Consider the following 17,175-nt stretch of genomic DNA (forward strand, 5'->3'; position numbering starts at 1 on the left):
CCTGAGTATCGCAAGTTCACCTTTCACGCAGTCACTAATCTAAATTATTCACAGCTCTACCAAAATTTGACCAGGCATTCTGAAGTAGAAGATGAAAATGTACAATAAGGGCCCAAATTTTTAAAGATTCCTTAATTTGGGGAATTGGGGGCCCCCTGGGGCCCTCTGGGTGGGGCATGGTGCCCATTTTGATAAATTGAGATCCTGACCCCCTATTAAAGGATGCTACCTGCCAAGTTTGACGAAAATCTATCATGAGGTTTTCAGGAAGAAGATGACAATGTACGATTCAGGCCCCCATTTGGACCTTCCTAACCAACCCCCCCCCCCCCCCCCACCCCTGCCCCCAAGAGGGGCACCCCTGGATCTCCTATGAACAAACTCAAAACTACAGTCATTAATGTACTCACTCATAGTATTATCTTAGCTGTATAACTTGATTCTAGAGAAAATTTTTAACGATTCCTTCATTTGGGGGGTTTGGGCCCCCCTGGGGGCCCCCTGGGTGGGACATGGTGCCCATTTTAACAAATTGAGATCCTAACCCCTTAGGGATGCTACCTGCCAAGTTTGGTGAAAATGGGTCATGGGGTTCTAAAAAAGAAGATAAAAATGTACAATTTAGGCCCCATTTTACCCCTCCTCACCTCCCTCCCCTGGGTCCCAAGGGGGGCACCCCTGATTCTGCCATGAACAAACTTGAAACTGCAGTCATCAATGTACTAACTCATAGTATTAACTTAGCTCCATCACTTCTGGTTCTAGAGAAGAAGATTTTTAAAGATTCCTTAATTTTGGGGGATTTGGGCCCCCTGGGGGCCCCCTGGGGGCCCCCTGGGTGGGGCATGGTGCCCATTTTAACAAATTGAGTTCCTAACCCCCTAGGGATGCTACCTGCCAAGTTTGGTGAAAATGGGTCATGGGGTTCTCAAGAAGAAGATGAAAATGTACAATTTAGGCCCCATTAGAACCCCTCCCCACCCCCCTCCCCTGGGTCCCAAGGGGGGCATCCCTGATTCTGCCATGAACAAACTTGAAACTGCAGTCATCAATGTACTAACTCATAGTATTAACTTAGCTCTATCACTTCTGGTTCTAGAGAAGAAGATTTTTAAAGATTCCTTAATTTTGGGGGGTTTGGGCCCCCCTGGGGGCCCCCTGGGTGGGTCATGGTGCCCATTTTAACAAATTGAGTTCCTAACCCCCTAGGGATGCTACCTGCCAAGTTTGATGAAAATCGGTCTTGGGGTTTTCAAGAAGAAGATGAAAATATAAAAAGTTTACGCACGACGCACGACGGACGACGGACGACGCACGACGCACGACGGACGCCGGACGAAGGGCGATCGCAATAGCTCACTTGAGCCTTTGGCTCAGGTGAGCTAAAAAAAAAAATCACCATGACCCCCGTTTACACTGCTGGATCGGCTCCAAATGCCATATACTGGGAGTTGCAAGTTTGTGTATTTACACCACTCATTTTTAATTTCTGAGGTATGCCTATTACTTTCATTTTGTCCCTTTTGGCTTAGTGAGGCATTAAAGTTTGCTTGCAGAAGGATAAAAACAGAAACTGTGGGACCAAGACAAGCCTCTGAGTACACAATATACAGCTAACACTTACGCTGAAAAGAGGAGCAAACCTAACATTTTCTTCCTCATTATTCGCAAGTATTTTTTTTTTTTTTTGTGGGGGGGGGGGGGGCGGGTTCACAGGAAATGTGTTTTGATCATCAATGTGGTACCACATTTGAGCCCATTTTGATAGAACCGTTTGAAGCAAAGTTACCATGACAATGTCCACACAATCTTCTTTTTACCTTGCCTGTTCAGACACACCATGCAAAATGCTACTTGGACGTTGTCACTGTTGACTTTTGACAAATTCTACCCCAAACCAGCTACGGCACTTACCCTGAAATTGCCTCGATATTACAGCCATGTTCTTACAACCCTTCTGTTAAGATGCTCTTGCAGTAAGATTCATCAGACGCACATGACATGCATGCGTAATAGTCCAAACAGAATGAACACCACATGTGGATAACGTGCCTCGATTGTTATCCCTGGAACAGTCATGAACAAACTTGTAACGACAGTCATCGACAAACATATTCAAAGCATTAACTTAGTTCTATCACTTCTGGTACTAGAGAAGATTTTTAAAGATTCCTTAATTGTGTTGTTTTGGGGGGTTAGCCCCCCCCCCCCCCCCTTTCGAGTTAAATGGTACCTGCGGTGCCCATAAAATAGTATCCATTTAATTAACAAACTGATATCCTATCCCCCAATCCCTCCCTGGTAAATTCGGCAAAAATCATTGTCATTAGTTTTCCAAAAATAAGATGTAAATATAAAAAGTTTATTAACAACACATTCCAGACTAAGAGTGATCATAGTAGCTCACCTGAGCATACTGCTCAGGTGAATTAAAAAGAAAAAGAGGAAAAATAAGGAAACTATGTGCAATGTGGCATGAACACAGAACACATATTTATGTCTTGTGTGCAAGTCCACATAAGATTTTGGTGAAAATTTCCATCGTTTGTACTTGTGTGTGTGTGTGCCAACTCCTTTAGTCAGTCTCCATTTTTGATGAGCACCCTATACACAGAACTTAATGGCAAGGGGAAAAAAGGGTAAAAAAAATACACAAAAGTGGGACAACCTCTCTAGAGGTCCAATATCAAGTCATCTGTCTATCCAAAAGCCAAAAGGACCAGTGTTAGATACAAAATTTGCTTTTGCTAGACACTTTTGTCTTAATTAGGGATGCCAGTTAGAATGAAAGAGAGTACCTAAATAACATCTACAAGAAGTTGGTTTGCACATGAAAGATCCTGAAATTTGATTGTACCAGGGCCTGAATTCAGGCTTTTGCCTGAAGACTGGTATCCCTGCTTAATGACCAGTAATGGCGATAGTAATCAAAATGGTGATATGAATATTGTGTAAGCTGAAACTTTTGCAGGTTTTATTTTCATGACTTCTGCAAATCTCCTTTGAACTTTGAAAATGACACAAGAATAGAAGAATGGCCAAAAAATGATTTCTTTACCAAAAAAAAAAAAAAAAGGTTAGCCATACTGGCAATGGAGTTGACCGAATTTATTAACTACTGTACAACAGCAGGTCGAGCATGCTGTGTGGGCTATGACATATGTGTGGGACATATGACGATATCTGGGGCATAACTCATTTGTCCAGTGCTTTTGCATGTGAAATACACAGTATTTGTTTATATAGAGAGAATTACCACGTAAAAATATTCAGTACTAGTATTGTCACTTGTTTGATATTCATTTTTATTTATTTTGTGAAAGGTGAAGTAACGATTCCTAGATCCTCGTAATCATGAAATTAACACACAGAAATGTTGGACAAGAGACATTTCACAAGAATATCAGTTCGTAAAGTAATTATGGTTAAAAAAATAGCATTCAGAGAGGCTAGGTTCTTCTACATGTTTGCTATTTCAGGTGGGGAAATTGAAAACCATCCTTAACTTTACTGCAAACACTGTACCTGTTCTGAACAATCATCCTTGCTATCAATTTCAATGATAGAAAAATAAATTCAGTGATAGGTTGGTAAATGATAAGACACAAATACACATAATGCATGGTCACTGTAATTATCATTTATTATTCATCATATAAAAGAGTATCAAATTCTAAAGAGAAAACAAAACTGCAACTCACTTTCACCTATTCAAACAACAGTCCACAGCAGTTTTCATTGCAAGGACAACCACTCACATCATAATATCCAAATCTGCTTACCTGCTGACAAACATGAGCATAAACAGCAGATACTTGTAGAAGCATTTAACATCATACACTAATTAAACACATAACCTGGTTTAATATTCTGCATAAATTTCTCGTTTGAGCCAAACTTTCTGTGTGCTTGTGTTCACGGAGATGGCTAGGACTTTGCATGGTACATTGTGTGTCCTTGAAAGCAAGATATCATCATGGCATTGAATTCGTGAATTGCCACTGGCACTCAATGCGTGTAAGAAATTTTTACATGCCTTTTTATTTCATGAATATCGACTCTTGCAAAATTCATGAAATTAAATGCATGTGAACATTTCTGCTTTTACAGTGTATTAGCCAAAGCAGTAAAAAAAACCAAAAAACAAAAAAAAAAAACAAATGTGAAAAACGGTCACGCCCAAATTTTGATTCTTTGCGTAAAAAATAACCAACCTCCAAGCCGTCCATGGCTGTATAAATCAGAAACCAATCTGATCTACACAAAAAAGATATTTTGGGTAGTGCATACACTGTACATCTCTTTAATAGTGTACAAATTGTACAGGCTGTATAACCCTTGGAAGTAAAACAAAGACTCTTCTTCATGATATAGTACTCACACACTGCACACACAGTAAAGAATGGAACTACATGTAAGGTTGAAAACAATGACCTGAAGCATAATACAGTTTACTGTGTAATCCCATTATAACGAACACAATTATAACAAAATTCTTGTTGCAACAAAGAAAAAATTCAGATCCAAAAATTATTAAGTATTTCTCTTTGTATACTTTACTGTTCAGTTGTAACAAAATGAAAGAAAACTGCCAGTCCCAAGGACTTTCTTATAATAGTCTGTGAGTTTAACTATTGCCGAGATCATGCCCTTATAGAAAGTTGCTGTGAGGGTAATTGTTCGAAAGAGTATACCTGCTGAAATGCTGGATATGTTTGCATGTGACTCTCACATTAGGCGTTTTCACGTCAGCTCGATATAAATCCAAGCTCGAGATATTTTTCACAATCGCAAATAGTGCGCTATTTCATTTCCTATTCACATCAGCCGGAACATTATCAAATAGCACGCTAGTTCGCATTAACTATCCTGCTATTTCGGAAATTTCCCGAGTTGGACTCAAGAAGTTTTCTTGATCAATTAGCACGCTAATTTGTATTGACATTATCAAATAGCGCGGTATTTCGTTATATTCCCGAGTCAGAAAATAGTGCGCTATTTTGAAACATCAGGTTGATGTGAAAACGCCTACATGTATACTGTCAATACTCATTGTTATTAATATGATTATTACTTTGTGATACAAAATTTTCCTTTTGCAATTATTGGGTCAGGAAAAAGGGCCAGTATAATGTGTAGCATTTGGCAACATATTCATCTGTACATACATTGGTGCACTGGTTTAATGAGAAAAAGATTGATTAAAAAAAAAATGATTTAATAATTTAATGAAAATCCCTAACAATGCTTTAGCTCACATCTTTCACCTCAAGTCAATCAATCATCATTGATCAATTATGGCCATTTAGAATTCCCACCTTGTACACTGTACATACAAATGTATGCAACATTCATCTTCTACTCATCAAATATCAAATACTGCTTGAGCACAAAAATCAACCAACTGTAAATTATACATCTTACATGTATGTTTACAACTTGGATTTTTATGTTTACAATTCACACCATTATACTTTGTACATCGTAAACTACAGATGTACGCCATGAAATGTGCAGATGAACATACAGGAAAGTTTGCAGTATAGAAATCTGATCATAACTGCAGGCTTTGAACATTTTTCCAATAATTAGCCCTTCTCTAACATGATAGAAATGGAAGTAAACATAAACATGCATGAACACATTTTCAAGATGGGGGCATGCCAGAAGTTTGACAAGTGCAGGAAAATATTCACTGTACAATGTCTGTTTCAAGGCCAGATTGAGTGTTACACTTATCTTGTCTGAATGTTCAGCTTAGAGTTATCATATCAGACATGCCTGTTTAGATTTACCTGAACGCTCCTTCAGTTTAATTCATGGCACAATGTACTGTATAGGTGCAGCATAAATCAACATACAAAATGTATAGCCATGCACAACAGTTTTGCATGAACAGCAGTGTACAACAGTACACTATTGTAAGTTGTACTACAATTGCATGTCGCAGCCATTCAAAATATGTCACATGACTTCTTCAAATGAGTTGCTAATATGTTGACATCATGAAGTATTATATAGTCCGACCTCAATTATAAGGCCATCCACTCACAGGATTCTCTATATCTTGAAATCGACTGGCTGACTTTAATGTTTTCATGTATTTTCAGTGTATTTTTTTATATATCTCAGATATTTCACAACAAACATTTTTCATAAAATAACCTTTAAACTCCTCTTTGAATTGTACATATTTTTATACTTCATAAGAGTTTCTCATGATCTCACTAAAAAAGTTGGAAACCTCAAGCCCTATTTCAACCAAATCGATTCCTGTCACTGTATTTGAGTACATCTACTGTATATCTCTTATCGCGGTGCCACCATGGCCATTTAATCACGGTTGAACTGTATTTCCATGACACAACTCTAAATGCCAGCAATTTACAGTTTCCATTGCCAGTTAAAAGTGCAGAATTCTGAAAGAGGAATTTATGTGGGTGTGGGTGTGTGTGTGTCCATGTTCATTTTACACTGATGTAGCTTTAAGCTTTCAGTACACTTGTCGTAAAAACAACCTACATAATAATTTGTGTTTAGAATTTTTTATTTCTTTACTTTATAAAAATATGCTAACATTACTCTGCACTTAAGTCCACACTTGAATTTCACTTGATACATTTTAATGCTAAAGGGGGGGGGGGATATGTTTCCATCATACTTCTCGCAAAAAACAAAAAACAAAAAACAAACATGTTCAATTGATATCAGTACACTGGAGTAGAAACTGAAAACTCAAAATATCCTCTTTTTGATGTGCACAAATGGTTGTGGCCATCTGTATTTTCCACATTGCACATAAAGAGTCTGAACATTTAATAGCATCTTAGTCTATACACACAGTCATGATAAAATAATCTTCACACAGATGCACTGTAGCAGCTTTCATCATATTTCATACAGTCATTTTTTTCCCTCAATCCAATATCCCCAAGGATATCTGTACATGATTTGTTGAAGAGATGAACTATGCAAGTACTTGGAAGCAAGAGCAGACATTGAAGAAAATAATAAAAGTGGTCCATGTGTTGAAATGTCCCATCACTATAATTATAATGATCCATGGCATCATCATTTTTATGTAGTGCTTCATTCTCAGTCCTTAGAAATGATCACATATTCATCAGGAACTCAGTATTCATCCTTTTCGCTGAACTTCATGTGATGGTCCAAGGCAAGCACTTAATACATTGTACATCATTTTAACACATCTCAAATGCAGTCCACAAGAGTGTTAACAAAATATTTCCATCAAACCATGTATCAATCTGGCTTCTCCACAAAACATTACAACATTACATTTTCATGAATCATCTGATCATGCTCTTTTTACAAATGTGACATACAGATAGTGATACAGAATGCACATAATACAATGCATCAAGAATATGAAGATAAATAAAAAGAAACAAATGATTTGAAGTGCTGCAACACACTCAACACCTCTGCATCAACACAATGTCTCCCCATACCACACTATCCTCCTCTCTGTACAACTGTGTCATTTGATAAAAGTGTGATTACAGGAGTCCATCAGCTGCTCTTTTAATGACACATTCATGCGACATAAAAAAAAAAACCTCACAAAAACAAAGCAAAAAAGGTCATGTTGAACTGTTACATGAATTTGAGCTAATGGCAACTGGTCTTGGCAAGATAATCCCAGTATCATACACAGGCATTCGTTGGCCTATAATGCAAAAGTTGATTTTTTTTTTTTTTTTTTTTTTTTTTTGGGGGGGGGGGGTAATTTTTCACTCTTAGCCAGCTTTCAATGAATTTTGCTTGTTTGAATTTCTGAATAATCCATCGATAAAATAGCATAACATAAAACAAGAACAAAATTTCACCTGCTTTTGAGCAAGTTTGATGTCACATAAAATGCACAAAAATTCCCATGTTTACAGTACAGTGGACTCCCATTGTAACAAATTCCTTGGGACCGTCAGTTTTCTGTCAGTTTTCTTTCATTTTATCGAGATTTTGTTATAGCAGAAAAAATACACAATTAAAAAAAAAAATAGAGTGGATGATGTTGTGGCATGAATTTTTACTTCATTGGAACCGGAATTTCGTTATCTAACAGTGTTCTTTATAACGGGAGTGCACTGTATTTTTTGTATCTTCATATATTTTAATGACAACAAGTGCTGCCTGCCAGAATTCATATTGCACTGGTAGTCTTTGCCTCCTTGAATGCGCTAGTATAATCTGAAATCAAAGAGATAAAGTCCTGCATGGCCAATTATTGTACCAAGACTTCTTTATCTCGGAGCAATGATCTCTTTTATCACTTTAATCATGAAAAAAGAAACCAAAAACACATGGCTTTGTCCTCACAGCAGACTTCCATGTCTTACCATGAAATAAACAACGCTAAACTTCATTATCATGCCCCAGTTATCAAGTGATCGTGGTAAGATGGATAATACTGAACACACCTTGCCTTTGGCATCACTTGCAGGGTGTTGGTATTTAAAATACATACATACATACATACATACATACATACACATACAGGCAGACAGACAGGCACACCCACACATTATACACACCCACATCTGGACATAGCAAAATGGCTGCCATCTTGTCACTCTACTGCTTTTACACACTAAATAGTGTTCATAACAAATTGTATGTTCTCATCACCAGTAAAAACACAACATGCAGGAAGAATAAAAGTACCTGCAATCCACAGACCAAAACAGGTCTTGGTTTATGAGCCACACGGTAGTTTTTCACTTCACATATCAACTTTTACCTCTTTCTTAAAATCCATCATCAATAATACATTGTCTCTTCTACTACAAATATTCACAGATTGCTTCAAAAAGAGCATTTTTATGTTTTCACGAATGTCCTCCATGTTAAGCCTTTTAATGGTCTCAAAAATGCTGGCACAGTACATCCCATAGTACTTTTCACTAATTTTGTTTTGATCTTTACTTAAAAAACTCACAAAACTTTGAATGTATTCCCCAAAATAATGGTGGTATACATAAGTTGCTAAAAAAAGGTTTGTCTGTCATTTAATTTAAATACATCAAAGAGCCAAAAATCTCCCCTTTTCCTCAACAAATCAGTACTTGGGGAAAAATGAAGAAATGTATACATAATGGCATTTATAACATAGCCAATTGTAGAAAATTAAATGACTGAACAGAGTGACAAAAAAACCTTGTAAATGGATTCACCTAAAACAGTGATACAAATACTTTCCATAACCCGGAAGATCTTGACAGTTAATCTGCCTTCAACGGCAGATTTTAGCAAAAACACTACATGTTTTCAAAGCAATTTATTCACAGAAATGCAGAGATTTGCACCATTACACATAAAAGTGTAATATTCAGTCACAAAACTCCTACATAATTCCATATCAAACATATCATTATCAATCATATCCATGAACACTCATTCATCGAGTGAAGATTGCAAGAGTACACAACTGGTTACTTTACAATAGTAAAAAAAAAAAAAGTCATTCTTTGAATGTGCAAATAGGAAGTCATGATAAGTCATAATCTGTAGGCTAATCATTATGTGAATGGTCATGAATGCTACAAATTGCATTCAGTCACTTAGTTCCCTACAAGTGAAATAAATGGACTGAAAGAACAATCCCACTCTAATGATACACACATAGAATGTCAAATGTGCCTTTCCACTTGTTGATTGTATTAGTAAACAGCATGACACTATGGGGGAAACTGGAAAAGTTCATAAAACAAAAGAAGTATTGGGGTCAAATCAAGATGAGTCATCAAAAAAAAAGGAAAAAAGTTAATTCCATTAGCTAGGAAGACAAATTGCAGAACAAACACAATGTGCACCTCACCTGACAGAATGATATACATTCAATACTTGCAATTCTTTTTCGTGAATAAGGAAAAGGGAATGATACCACCAGGTCTGATTACGTACTGCTTTAGATGAGCCATCTTCCATTTTTGTTGGTGCCCTGTATGGAGATATAAGAAGATAAACATTTTACAGTTTTACACATCTATGATGATCACTGATCTAATGTGATTGAGAGAGGAACATCTTGCATGGTTCCTTCTGAGGTTTACGTTGTATCATTTCATGTTGGCGTTTTAACAAACTGTTAATTCTGAATCACCTCTATCTCTCCACTTGTCAAAATTTTCTTGAAGCCAGTAACACTTGTGAGAACACGGTGTCAAATTCACCACAGTATGATGATCAGTGCACTTTAGTTGTGTGCGACAACTTAACAGCAGAGATTTATTTCAGCTGTGCTATACATTGACATCTAAACACAAGGAACAGAAATATGTTTCATACAACTGACAGCATGTAAACTATCAGACACTGTGCTCAGTAGAAATGGTAAACTGTACACTTCCTTTTATTATTGGTAGTTCCTTTTTTGACATCATACCAGGATCAATTCTGTGTACAGTACTAAGTTAACACTGTTTATGGCCACAATGTGTAATGCATTTCATTTTGAACAGGCTTGATATGCACATTTTATGGAAGCAGCAGTTCTAAATGACAATGCAGATTAATTACTAGAACTTACGCAACAAGGTTAGGCCGCATGCCACCTATTGGGACCCTCTTGACCTGCACTGAAGCATTCCTTGGGATCAGATCCTCCTCATTCTTGTATTCTATCAAAGAGATAAAAGGCAAAATCAAAGGGGTTATGAAAGGACACATATACGAATAACTGGATAAAATTTGCAATAAATTACAGCAAGCTAGAAGAAATGCATTCCTGACACACTTTGAGATCCTTATTGACACACACACACACACACACACACACACAAGTCCATATAAAAAACTGAAGAATTCTATACAAGCACAGTTGTATGCCTATCAAGTGGCAGAGTAATTTGCATACAATCTCACAGAATTGTGAGGATTCCAAGAAATGCACAGCTCCTGCACATGTATATTGCCACTGATAAACAACACCCTTGGATGGACCATTTGCACTTGCATGGCAACATGTCTCTTTACATTGTATTTCTCTTCATACTGTATATTATGTTTCTACCTACAGAAGTTTGTGTGACCACACTACCCCTATTTTTTAATGAGCGAACTAGTGGAAGCCTTATCTTAATGTTCATGGAACTGTTAACTATCCAAAGTATGAACAATGTATGGGCCTGAATCGTGAATGGGCCAGCCCTCTACTAAACCTGCCTGCAATGCCAGAGCTTGTATCCACAAGATTATGCATCTGGAAAAATATCAAACAAAATAAACAAAACACCATCAATTACCGCACTCACCTTCTGATGTTTGTGCATTAGTCACTTGAAGGTCAAATTCTGCTCGGCCAATTTTCTTCTGCTCCATGATGGCCTTTTTAAGGTCTGCCAGTGATATGTGGAGCCCATCAAAAGTAACAGTATCATAGTCGATACTACTTTTGAACTTGTAGTGGACAGAAGACATGATGGTAGATGCTGATCAGCGTCCTCCTGGTACTCCGAAGTGATGAAGGTTGGAAAATCCTGTGTAGATATAAGTAAAGAATGAAAGCACATAAATTTATGAGGTTGGAAAATACAGTCACCTCAAATGTAAACAATCTCAAATGTAAACAATCTTTAACTTATTCCAATTGCTGCAAACAAATTCTACACAATGAATTCATATTACATATTGAGAAATGCTGCTGCTTCCCCAGTACCGGTACCGTACTTGTTATCTCATGGTTCCTGAAAAGTTTGGTGTTCAGAGGTAATTAGCTCCACTCCTGCGCTCATACTTCATCCAGATTGAGGCACTGTCTGCACATACAGTAGCGAGACTGCAAAGATTGCAAACTTTCTTGCAATACAAAATTGTGTCTCACAGCTAGCTTTAGCAGGCAGGGATAATTTTGCTCAATACATACATACAATATGTATACACACACATACATATACACACACACACAAATTCGACCTCAAGAAAAAGTTGACATCAATAATATGCTGACTTTCAGTTTATGAAGATAGCTTTGTAATATAGAGAAATTAAATTTCATCAGTTCTGTGCACTCCTGAGCTTGCAAGCTGCATAAGTAGGAAATGGGAGAGAATTTGCTGGGTTCCCCCTTGAGAGATCACAAAACTTGGCAAACATACATTTACAATGTATTCTGTGTGTGTGTGTGTGTGTGTGTGTGTGTGTGTGTGTGTGTGTGTGTGTGAGTGTGTGTGTGTGTGTGTGTATGTTTATCTCCTTTCTGTTGTTCATTTTCAAATGAACATTGTAAGGCACTGTGCATGTGCCGTACTCATGAATATTCATAATTTGCTCATGATTGGTACAGTACAGAAGGAAAGGAGACACAATGTAATTGGTAGGGTGTCTGGTGGAATATTTTTGTAATTTTTGAAATTCCATGAAATGCAAATTGTGAGCTTTTTCATATGAGAATTATGTGCATTGTCAAGACATGTTTCAAATTAAACAATGAAATGATGTTTCTATCTCAAGAAAGTTACCTTTCATATCACTTCAATATTGCAACTGTTTTTGCCGAATATGAGCAAAAAGGTGTCCAAATCATGTTTGCACACAATGCTGAAAAGCTGCATACACGTGTGGATCTCAAGCAATTGGATGATCATAGAGCAAATAGTTTATACTGCAACAAGCACAGTACCAGCGCACAAGGCCTTCCCCCCCCCCCCCCCCCACTGTACATGTATGATCATACAATTATACTGCATGTGCTGTGCGTGTATGCGTACACTCTCACTTGCTACCCTTCCACAAACAGTTGTTCACATTTGCAGTCCAATGGGCTCTGTGCCATTCCTCGTCTGATGGCAAGTTTCACTACCACTACTGCAACCCTAACACTGCGAGCGCCAATATGCTTGCACTGCAAGTGAGGGGAGAGAGCAAGCATGCTGTAAGCTTTGTCAGGTCTGCCAGTCACTGCACAATGAGCACATGGTCCAGCAGCCGCTCACATGATTACGTACAGGCTTGGGACTGATGCTACTACAATACCACTATTCGAATACACATTTAATGCCAAAGAGCCTATCACAATCTTTTAACAAAATCGAAGTTGAAGTTCAGTCACAAAAATTGGTATTCATCTACACTACTGTACATGTACTCACAATTTGCTGTTCAGTATCATTCTCATGTATGGCAGAAATTGCCTTGTGCACCACTAGTGTTCTTTTGTACTGTTAAACAGCTGCGACTCTCAAACATAGACCCCGTTTACAGTGCCGGGCTGGACCAAGCCGCGGCCGAGCCCCGCAATCTTGTCCGTTTACACTGCCGGGCTCAGGCGCGCTTTTAATTCAAAACTTTCAATATTTTGTCGTAGTGGCGCTCTGCTTGTATAACAAACGCAATTTGGTATAGTCTGGCTTTCAGACCCTTTGCCAACTGGATTCTGTGGCGACGAAGTTGCCATTCGGGCAAAGGTCTTCGCCGAAGGAAAAATCCTTTGCAGGATAAAACCACCTTAAACTATATGTACTAGTTTTCAACATTGAGGGGGTTAATATCCTGAATAGCGAAATAGTACGGGCAGAGGGTTTGGAAGCCAGATTAAAATTGGCCGCGCATTTGGCCCAGTTTGCGTTTACACTGAGAAAAGGCCAGGCTCGGCCGCGGCTGAGACCACCTCCAGAGCGTGGCCAATTTTGGCCCCATTTTTGGCCTTTTGCTTGTTTACACGGAAATGAAGGCGGGCTCGGCCGCGGCCGAGCCATGGCCGAGCCCCGCACTGTAAACAGGGTCATAGATTCTACAGTGTATATTCATCTGTTTGCTTGGTTAACTCATATATGATCATAAGAAATCCACATATTTTGAGTTCTCCAATGAAACTAAGTCTAGGGCATTGGTAGCATGAGGCACTTTGTCATCCCCTTCAAGTATTCACACACAAGTCATGAGTACACAAGTCATCTTTAACCTACAAACCTTGTATTGTAGGTCTCTACATCTACAGAGCATGAACTACTAAAGAATTGCTAATCATTTTTTATACATACAGTGTATCACGGAAGTCACATTTTGGTTGCCAAAGCGCAAATACTTTCAAATAAACTTACGACCACCAGATATGTTCAATGCGTGTTGAGCAATGGGCACGCATTTTGTCCAAAAGTTGACTCCCAATTTTGGTGACAATTTTAAATGTACATTATGTTGGTTAAAGATCCTATATGAAGGGAATAAATGTTCGTAAAATTCGTTTGTAGATGAAATATATGTTGGTAATTGACCAATTATGCAAAAAGTTTGGCTCAAATCCCCGCAAGCATCTAGATATCCGCTATTTGCAAGTCCCAAACATCCCCCTCCCTCCCCCTCGAAAACCAGCCACAGTACGGGACTCCAAAAGTTGTGACGTCACGCCAGGGTAGTTAGAGCCACGGGCCCCGGATGCTCTGTAGAAAAGCATTTGGCATCGGGAAAGAATTTCTGTCAATTTTTTTTCAAAGTCTGAAATCTCTGCTATTTATACTTTTGACACCAACTCTTTACTGTTTGTCTACACTTAATAGTATTATCATGAACTGCTTCTTCTCAAACAATTATTTTGTATTACTATGATCTGCAACAAGCCCAAATTTCACACAATTATCACAATTTTCTCCTCATAGTTTTGGTGCGAAAGTAGATCCGGTCGGCCGTCGGTCGGTATGACGTATCACCTCGCAGCTCGTATCGTATGCATTGTACGTACGTACGTGCGGTTCACATTTGTATCATCGTAACTTTTTCATAGCGGTTCGTTTCGAAATTTCGCGTCGATCAATTTTGAGCTTTCACTCCTTCCGAAAATGGCCGAGAACAGTGAGTTATCAGAGTGATCTTTTTATGGACTTTGAGGAGTACGTTAGTGAAGAGGAATGAAGCGACAAAAGCAGAGAAGGGGACGAGAATATAGACGAGGACGATGGAAGTTGGGAAGATGTAAGCTGGGGAGAGGACGATGGAGAAGTGGGAGAGCAAGGTGCTGTCGACGTCAATCCCGGGTCAGCCGGGGAAGCAGCGGCAGGGCCACGGGTGCCGCAACCCTATTGTCATGAGCCGCTGCCTTTCGATGGAGATGGAATGGCAAACGACGGGGATGCTCCTCGTCTCGATTTTAGACATATTCATTAAGACATATTTCAAATTTCATGGCGAAATGATGTTTCTATCTTGAGAAATTTAACTTTGAAATCACAGCAATATCACCCCATTTTTTTACGAGCACGCATGAAAATGTGACCCAAATCATGTTTGCAAACAACGCCGAAAAGCTGCATTCGCGTGTGGATCTCCAGCGATCAGATAATGAGCGTACAGCGGTTAGAAAATACGCGTAACAAGCGCAGAAGCCACTCCCCCTATGTGTTGTCATACCCTGTGTGCGCTGCGTGCGTACGTACGTGCTCGGTATTCAGTTTACATTCGATTCACATGTACCGTATTGAGCGCCCTACAACACGTACGAACCCCGCGTATGTATGCAGGCGCAGCTAGCTAGCAGCAGCTAGGCAGCCCCGCCGGTAAAATTCGGGGAGCCGAGCGGACGAGAGAGAGCATCGCGATTGCAAGCCAGGGCAGCCGGCATGGCGAGCATGGTTACGTTCGCACTTTGGCTAAGCGGACATGATTGTATTCACAACCGACTTCTCGGCTTTATAGTGCCAGTGACTCGAGCATCGCGAGTGCACTTTCGAAATATAAATGCCATATAAATGAACAACGATAAGATCATAACCAATCCACAAGTAAACTAATAATAGTAGACAGAAATTTTGTCTGGTTGTTTTGCAAGACGTACGTGATTTGTGAGCGTGACTGTATCCGATATGTACAGTACAGGGTGCGTGCTATGCTGTGATGCGTGTTGTAGGCCTATAGGAGCTATCGCAAGCGACACCAGCCCAGTTTCCTGCCTCGATATGCACATCATACACAACACATACACACACACACGTAGTGACACACACACACAGAGGTAGCTCTTTGCTGGCAGCATCTGGCGTCCGCACCGTACCGCGCGCTGGCACGTACAGAGTCGCATCACTCGCGGATTAATCTTTTACGCGGGACGTTATTTTTCCAACCAAAATAAAACTAAAAAAGTCCTCTCAAAATTCTAAATTTTCTGAATATTATGTGATGTATCAAAAAATCGTTCACTAGAACATTTTTTTCTAATAATTCTTAAACAAATTAGAACATAAAATCCATCATAAGAGAGCGATATGACGCAATTTTAAAGCTTTGACAGCACTGCATTTGCGTGGACATAAGAGGGAATACCCTTACGTGACATCATAATCTAGGGGTCTTGACTCAACGGGGAATAAGGCTTCGATATTTTGACGAAATTTGAACGCATATTCCTCAAAAACCAACCTTTTTAGGGGTTTGAAAGATGTGAGATAGGAAAGTATGGTTAATAAGCCTTTCAAAAACACAAACAGTCCAGTTTTTGGCGATCGGCTTCTTATGTGAACTTTAAGGGTCAGAGGTCAAATAAGGTCAGTCACGATTGTGACCTTGCATGGAAAGGGGTTTCTCACGATCAAGACTCGACTTACAAACTCTGTGAATTCTTAACCCTAAAAAGTCTGGGGGGTTGAATCAACCCCCCCCCCCCTCGATATATTTCGTGACTATTCCGCTGTGCGAAATTTTTTGACCACGCTGTTCGTTGACTTTTTACTTTCAAGTCTTGTGCATCTTTTGACGCCATTTTCGCAAAAATCGTACGTATCGTTACAACGCTGCACAACCTTTTTACACGCCTGTCAGACCGAAAATGGCTCAAAAACATGATTTTGTGTATGAAGTCTATGCAAATGGAGTTTTCTCACCTTATTCATAAAGATATGATTATTTCACTTTCATAGGCTGAATTCAATTAATCTTAGCATAATTATGCTTGAAAAAGGTTCTGTCAAAAATTTTGTGGAAAAAAGATGATAAAACAAAAGGTCGAAAAAACAAAGAAATATACAAGAAATTCATAAAACAATAAAATACATAAGAAATTAAGTTTGATACCAAATTTTTTTCGAGTACATTGTTAAGAATGCTAAAAAGAATGTTATTACCAAAAGTTTGGTTTCTAGGCTTTACAATTGTACTTTCTGATTTAGAGCAAAATGTATGATTGTATGCATATATTAGCATAATTAATTAGTATAATGAAAATGTCAA

The 17,175-nt window shown here is 38.7% G+C and overlaps 1 protein-coding gene across 1 annotated transcript; it reads right to left on the minus strand.

Annotated features, from left to right (window-relative positions):
- Positions 1–9,750: 9,750 nt before the first annotated feature.
- LOC139708345 (E3 ubiquitin-protein ligase RBBP6-like) lies at positions 9,751–12,152 on the minus strand. The gene is made up of 3 exons (XM_071620303.1): positions 11,274–12,152; positions 10,550–10,640; positions 9,751–9,961 (listed from the first exon to the last, which is right to left on the minus strand). The coding sequence occupies exons 1-3, from the start codon at positions 11,437–11,439 to the stop codon at positions 9,835–9,837; spliced, it is 384 nt and encodes a 127-aa protein (XP_071476404.1). The 5' UTR covers positions 11,440–12,152; the 3' UTR covers positions 9,751–9,834.
- Between the last annotated feature and the right edge of the window lie 5,023 nt (positions 12,153–17,175).

Source organism: Diadema antillarum, unplaced genomic scaffold (assembly GCF_040938485.1).
Source record: "Diadema antillarum isolate AM-2024a unplaced genomic scaffold, OU_Dant_1.0 seq00001328_RagTag, whole genome shotgun sequence".
Lineage (NCBI taxonomy): Eukaryota > Metazoa > Echinodermata > Echinoidea > Diadematoida > Diadematidae > Diadema > Diadema antillarum.